Here is a 7,934-nt window from a genome sequence, read left to right as displayed (position 1 = left end):
AGCTGTACTCGCGTTTTAGGGATTGGTTGTCAGGTGTTATTCACACAATATCTTTATAAATATTAGCCTATGTGTTATTCTGATGTATAAGCTATATTAGTGTCATTTGTCAATCTACATACATACAAACTTTCGCCTTTATATATCGTAAGGATACATAGTTTATATCAATTCAGAAACGTGAAATATTAAAACAAGAAAAATTAGAACGCAATTTAATAATATATATTTCTATTATTTTTATGTGACTGATTATACAATATGTAAAATATAAAAACTTTTTGGCAAGTCCTCTTTCGAATATGAGATTTGCGATTTTAAATAACAAACAATTCTTAATGGATCTTTGCAGTTAATCCATCAGCCGAAAAATCTTTTTATCCATTAAATTCTTACAAATTTAAAAGTAGGCTTCCGAGCGTTTTACTTTATTTTAATCATCCTTACTATGAGCGATTATGTACTCTATTTCTTGAGCAGTAAGGTTTTTTTTCTCGAATGGGAAATGGGGATGGGCATACCACTTAGCGGGTGTTCTTAGACGATAATTATTGTTAAATCTCGATAACTCCTCAACTTCATTGGATGTAAGTGAAAAGTCCAAAATGGTGATATTTTCCTTGATACGTTCTTTGTTCGTAGACCTTGGAATTGCGACCAATTTACGCTCCAACTGTAATCATTTTACAATATCAATAGATTTTTTAAATAAATAACAAAATTATATCCATTTATAACTAGCTAGTTATAGCAGGTATATATACAGGTAACTAGTTGGTAGGCAGGTACCTGTCCTAGTTTCGCACGGGTATTCATAAAACGTTTATATTGAAGAACAAAAATACAAATAAATGTTTGTTTCTTTTTCTCACCAAATTTCATCATAATCGGATGAATAGTTTAGTTTGACATATAGAGGCAAACATACATACATACATTATATAGATTTGAGTAGCATTATATGGCAACATGTTCCCGCTCTTGTGGGGACAGCCATAAACTTCATCTCCTCTTTTAAAGGCCAAGTAAATGAAATCTTGAGAAATTCGTACATAACACACCTATTAAATAACAATGCTTAAGATTAAACGATAAAATATAATGTATTAGTGAGATAATGAAATTCCAAAATAGATGCAATTTTACGTCACTTTGGCTAAATGACCTTGAAATATTTGCTAAGTAAGTTAAAAGTAGTTAGTGAGTTAAGAACCTATTTGCAACAAAGAAATACCAATATAATAATTATTATTCATTTCATGGTAGAAAATGTTTTTTAATTAACTTTACAAAGAACTAGGTTTTTATCAATTACATTCCGAGCATTTTGACGGCCAAAAAATTCCGTTTTGCCAATGATTTTCAATAGAAAAACCAACCAATAAAAATACATTGACATTTACAAGTATACGTAGTACGAATACGCATTAAAACGTTAAAGTAGCCTTCGCAGACTTAGTCTGACCTTACCCAATCGTGTTAAGTAGGTATACTCTATTCCAAATATAACAAGAAAAAAGCCAAATAAACAATATTTGATAGCAAATTGACGCGATATCATCGGTCGAAAGCTTGATTAGTCAATGATATTCACTAAGTAAAGTGCAATAGTGTTGTATTATAAATAAATATATATTAATCATGAGCTCCTAGTAGTGCACAATATAGCTGAGTTATTAGCAAATCGCATGAAATACGTAAATCTAAGGTTTGTTTATCTTTTTCCCACTTTCATTGGTATAGGCTATATATAGTTCTTTTATAATTAGTATGCTTATTATTATGCTGAATAATAAACGTCTTACTAGACTTACTAAATATCTTAGCAGTATTTGCGGCACGGTTTTCTTGTACTTGGCAGCCAAGCGCAAAAGCACCGGGTGGTCAGCTCGTGGTGGCGGCGCGTCACTTTTGCGGCCAAGTATTGCGCCAAATGGTGTATATGCCATAACAATTACCCCACGCTCCTGGCACCAGTTTATTAGCTCGTCGTTTGTTATTGTAGGATTTACCTGTGAGTACATTGAGATGTTAGCTGTCATTTTTATGACATTTATTGCAGTGATCAAGGATAATTTCTACCGGTCATGACTTTAGTATAGTCGGTTCCCACCTCCTGTGTCCTTTATTTAAATTAAATAGAACTGTTTATTTTTAACAAACAAATTGGCCTAGTCGAAAGAAACTATAAAGGTTTTTTAAGTGTTGTAACATTTAAAAATTATTGGTTGATCTACAAAAACATCTTGATGTGAAAGGTATTTGCCAACTCACAGCTGAGCAACGCACTTAAAGGAAAACTTTTGTCCAGTCCAAAAAATATCTTTTGTTAGGAACAAACAATGTCCTATACAACAAACATATTATGTACTATCTGTTATCTCCCAATATGCCGTTATGTTCAATAAAATGTCTGATGTTTAGATAGTATAATCAACGAATCTGTTAACCGATAATTCCGTTATCCTAAAAATTTTCAATGAACCAATTTTCAATCTACAAAAATTGCTGATTAATTTTATAAACGACCTCAATTTGTAAAACAGCTGGTTTTATTCTTGAATTTTCCCACAATCTCGTTATTTGGGTGATGTTGAAATTCGAAACGCCTATAGAGTCTGTGAGGCCCTGGTCTTTAGCATCTTCCAAGCCTTTCCAAGTCTCCAAGTAGTCCGTATCACTGACTTCGCCATTTTTCTAAAAACAAAGATATTTTTAGTGACAGTATTAATTGATAAGTATTCAATAATTTTAAGACCACGAAATAAGAGACCATTGGCTGATTCTCAAAAATATGAAAAATATTCATAAAGAGCTCATTTCATCCAGAGATATACAAATCATTACAAATGACAAAGTCTAACTTGTTAGAAAAATTATACAATCGATTATATTGACGCGGATTATGCTGTAAGCACATACTTCTAAATTAAACTATTTTGATACATGTAAATTAATTGATATCCTTGTTTAAATACATTACAATTTATTTCACTTCATCTATATGAAAGTATAAGTCAAATATTACAATTGAATTTTAAATAAGTTTCACTCATTAAATAGAGAGCAAACTCTAAACATCTTTGACGTGTCAGAGCTATTCTATTCAATTTCAAAGGTGACCGCAAAACACAATCGTGAAATGTTAGAAATTAATATTGCTTTGACTACACTAGTTGTTACCTTTAAAGGATGTACGTATCGAAATACCGTAACACCGTAAGTTCAAAAAAGACAAATCCGTCGTTCTTAATTTAGACTAATATATCACTTAATAAAATTAAAGATTGAACAACAGAACTGCCACGAGTATTTAAAATAAAGACTATATTGATTTAACCCAAAACATGGCCCTTAAGCCTTTTTTATTAAAATTGCTTCTCTTTTGCGTACAACGACCATTTAATGATTATGATGTTTAATATTTGCACTTGACGAACCTAAAAGTTTATTCTCAAAGATAATAAGCTGAGAGAAAGGACTAAAATAGGAAACTCCGAAGTCAAAGCTAACAACATGTTCGCCTCGAAACAAGTTACATGCTGATTGACACAAAGTAATTGTAATCAAAAGCTATATTACGAAGTTTAATACGCCCCCGTACTGTTGTTTATCTTTGACGTTGTTCAAACTCAAACGAGATTACTTTTCCACTTAATCGCATAATAGGGCTTGAGTTAAATAAATGTTAATGATTGAAATAAATCTTAAAAAAAATACATATTTCTTCTCAATAACTAACATAGTAAGAAAGATTATTTCAATATATTGTATAATAATATCTAATATAACCTAACCAAAATAAGGTTGAATGTATTTTTTTTAAGTTTATATAACTTTAAGGCTATTTAAATTCAAATTCGTAGCAAATCGGCTTAAAAAAAAAAAGATTTTAAAAAATATAAAAAATAATATATGTATGAATATTATCTGTGCTAAATAAACTGCCTCGTCTTCGAGAATTTTCGCATATAATATGATCATATCGTTATTCATGTAAATAAAAACTTATTCCTGTATTAGAATATACATAATCATAAATGTTTACTCACCGTATACGCCATTGGATAATGCATGAGATACAGATCAACCTTATCTAGGCGCAATTCTTTTAACGACTTTCTCAGAGCTGGTATCACATCGTCTCGTTTGTGAGCGTCGTTCCATAACTAAATAAAGTTATCCACATAATAAAATTCCTTATTCCACGATATAGAACGAACATGATAACAACGATATTTGATAAAAAAACGCCTCACAAAAATATATATATAGCGTTACGTCTCCTTGGGAAAAGAAAATAAATGCTTTATGAAAGGTATTTTAGCTATCGGGATTATGTTTGTTCCTGTTTAAAAAAGTTTCGTTTTACGCGATAAAATAAGAGATATTTATAAGAAATAATAAATTTATTTTGAAAGTCGCTTTATGTTATAAGGAATTTGTTTTTAAATTTCGTTTATTTTAAATCGTAGCTAGATCGTAGTTTGTGTCAAGTTTATGCATACTTTGGTGGTGACGTAAACATCGCTCCTATTGGCACTATTGGCCCGTATATAGTCTTGTACGCCAAGACCGACTTCATCCTCGACGCGGTACAAGGCAGCGGTGTCAATGTGCTTGTAACCGGCTTCCAGCGCCCATTCTACAGCGTGTGCGAGCGAGTGGTTCACTGGTAACACTCTTGTTCCCTGGCCATGTACAAACATGTTATACGGTGTCGAACATCGGCTGTAGAACCATATATCGTAATAAATAAGCAAGAAACTCAGTGTTTTTATTATAAAGAATATATGTAATAAAACTGAATGATGTTTGATAAAATAGTTACTTTTATTTACGGGCTCGGCTTTTATAGTAAAAATCATCTCTTAAATTAAGGATACTAACCCAAAACAAATTAAAACAATAAAAACTAAAATAAACATATGGAACAAATTATAGAAAATTTAATATAAAATACTCCATAAAGATGCGGAATGAAAATCAGCTGAGTCAACAACCTTTTCACTAGTAGTTTTTTTTTTAATTCATGTAATAGATGATTTTTTTGTTTTGTTTTAAATGTGCTCGTGGTCGGTGAATAAATGTCTTTATAATTATCATTATTTAAAATATTTAATTTCCAATTTTGCATTCTACTTTTTATGTCATACTTGACTGGCAAATCGGCCACAGAGATGGAGTGGTCACTACTGCCCATAAACATTGGTACTTTAAGAAGTATTAAGCAGTCCTCATATCACCAATGTCAGACCAACCTCGGGAACTAAGATGTTGTGTTTAAATAAATAAATAAATATTGGACAACATCACATACATTACTCTGATCCCAATGTAAGTAGCTAAAGCACTGGTGTTATGGAAAATCAGAAGTAACGACGGTACCACAAATACCCAGACCCAAGACAACATAGAAAACTAATGAACTTTTTCTACGTCGACTCGGCCGGGAATCGAGCCCGAGACCTCGGAGTACTCATGAAAACCGGTGTACACACTACTCGACCGTCGTCAATATGTTATGTTATGTTATTTGTGCCTGTAGTTACAAAAGCCCACTCACCCGTCAAACTGGACACAACAATACTTAGGTATTGCTGGTTGGTGTTAGAATATATAATGAGTTAAACCTATCCAGACGGACTTGCACAAAGCCCTACTACCGAGTAGTACTCGTATATAGTATATAGTTAATACTCGCCAACTTGCGAGAGTTTTAAAAATAGAACATATAACAGCCAATTGTTTTAATTATTATTTTAATTTTTATTTTAATTTTATAAAATACACAGACAATATACTTACGTCTGCCAAATGTCCTAAACTGGTACCTAGTGCAACCGCTGGAATTGTATGTCCGTCATTTAGTGAATAAGACAAAGTACTGACGCTAGTCTAAAAAAAAACATAATATACAATATATAAAACCTTGTCTTATTAACAAAAATAAAATAAAAGTTTATTAGTATATAAAAATCAGTAGAAAAATATTTATAAAAAAGACAAAATTTTTTGGTCATAGACCCTAACATTAATTTATTATCGTTAAATAAAATAAATTCTTACCAAATAATTAAATAACGTTAATAAAACATAACAACAAGTTGTGGACCGCCCGTTCATCTCTATTGAATTACAAAAACACACTGCGACAGAGACATCTGCAAGCTAACCGATAAAATATGAACGTATACAGCCTATTAAATTACAAGATCGCTTTATTTTGTAATCATAATATTGTTATTAGTTACATCGCTGTACGTAAAATATAATGTAATAATTACCGAGAACATTCTATATAATATTACATATAATCAGCCTGTAAATTTCCCACTGCTGGGCTAAGGCCTCCTCTCCAGTTGAGGAGAAGGTATGGAGCATATTCCACCACGCTGCTCCAATGCGGGTTGGTGGAATACACATGTGGCAGAATTTCGTTGAAATTAGACACATGCAGGTTTCCTCGCGATGTTTTCCTTCACCGCCGAGCACGAGATGAATTATAAACACAAATTAAGCACATGAAAATTCAGTGGTGCCTGCCTGGGTTTGAACCCGAAATCATCGGTTAAGATGCACGCGTTCTAACCACTGGGCCATCTCGGCTCTTATAATATTATATTACTCTTAATTCTTAAAGATAAAGATAAATAAATGTTACATCTTCAAAATTTAAGACCGAGATGAATTAACTTCATCTTAAACAGTAGATCGATTTGTTAATTTAAGCTTGAATATAAATAAACGAACACGTGTTTAAATTTATAATATAAGGTAAATAATAATTATTAAAGCAAACTGCCAAAATCAAATATAACAATACATTATGTAAAAATTTCGATCTGTTATAATATGTAAATTAAAATTAATCGCTCCGACTAGTAAAATTTGCTCACACTTGGAAAACTAAGTGTTTATCTTTAAACTGTTCTTCATCATAATATACTTATCACATAAAAAAACACTAAACCAATATCGGTTTATCCGTTTCTGAGCTACGATACCACAAACAAACAGATCAACACGTTAATCTTATTAAGATACTTTTGCATCTGTGGTTAAAAAATAATGGAGAGATTAGTTATAAGTTTAATTTGACTAACGCCAGAACGTATGTTATTACATATTACTAAACAATTTAACTAAATATAGTTTTATATGTGATAGTATTAGTAAAGAAATAATATGTTAGTGAAAAGAAAATATAAAACGTTTCGGGCTATATTAAACAAAAACATGATATTTTACTTTTTATATCCTTTATACCAAAATACGTCTGTATTTTACTTATACAAATATTTTTATTTTATTATATAATTTAAGAAAAGTAAATAAGGCTGTGGTTCATAAGACTCTTTATTTATTTTTTGCGTAATATTTAGGACGGGCAATGGGCCATCTGATGGTAAATGGTCACCACCGCCTATAGAAAATTATTAATTGCGCTGTAAAATAATAATTAACATTCCTTACATCACACCATTTTATTTTATTTTCTCGCTGGAAAAACGCGTTACGCGCTTCCCCCGCGTGATGGAAAGTGGGGGGGAGTCCCCGGAGCCCTGCACGCCGAGTGCGCCCAGGTAAGCCGAGTTTACCCACTAAAAAACCAGCGGTACCCTCTCCGCCTTTCGGCGGGCGCCACGGGATCGCTTGCGCATGCTACCGTGACGCCCTGACGGTCAGTCCGCCTATGCGGGCCTCCAACACCTAGAGGGGGTTCTCGGGGTTCCTTACATCACACCAATGCGAACATTGGGAGTTAAGACGTTTAGTCCCCCATGCCTATAGTTACGCTGGCTCACTCGCCCTTAAAACCGGATCACAACAATACTAATTGCTCTGTGGCGATAGAATATTTGATGAGTGAATTGCATCTACCGAGACGGTTAACTACCAAGATCTTTAATGGCTTTGTTCTTAATTTTTAC

General features: G+C 32.4%; 1 protein-coding gene across 1 annotated transcript; it reads right to left on the bottom strand.

The window, feature by feature from the left end:
• Positions 1-221: 221 nt before the first annotated feature.
• Positions 222-6,141, bottom strand: LOC113395060 (aldo-keto reductase AKR2E4-like). The gene is made up of 7 exons (XM_026632603.2): positions 6,070-6,141; positions 5,809-5,898; positions 4,509-4,691; positions 4,053-4,169; positions 2,530-2,697; positions 1,815-2,012; positions 222-673 (listed from the first exon to the last, which is right to left on the bottom strand). Exons 1-7 carry the CDS (start codon positions 6,124-6,126, stop codon positions 434-436), a joined length of 1,053 nt encoding a protein of 350 aa, XP_026488388.2. The 5' UTR covers positions 6,127-6,141; the 3' UTR covers positions 222-433.
• Positions 6,142-7,934: the final 1,793 nt, after the last annotated feature.

Source organism: Vanessa tameamea, chromosome 9 (assembly GCF_037043105.1).
Source record: "Vanessa tameamea isolate UH-Manoa-2023 chromosome 9, ilVanTame1 primary haplotype, whole genome shotgun sequence".
NCBI lineage: Eukaryota > Metazoa > Arthropoda > Insecta > Lepidoptera > Nymphalidae > Vanessa > Vanessa tameamea.
The sequence above is the reverse complement of the archived record's forward strand: the minus strand, read 5'-3'. Positions and strand labels throughout refer to the sequence as shown.

Coding starts and splice junctions, on each gene's coding strand:
- LOC113395060 (XM_026632603.2), bottom strand. CDS start 6,126: ATGAACGGGCGGTCCACAACTTGTTGTTATGTTTTATTAACGTTATTT. Junction 4,692..5,808: donor GTTTAGGACATTTGGCAGAC/GTAAGTATATTG, acceptor GTACATGGCCAG/GGAACAAGAGTGTTACCAGT. Junction 4,170..4,508: donor ATGTTTACGTCACCACCAAA/GTATGCATAAAC, acceptor AACTTTATTTAG/TTATGGAACGACGCTCACAA.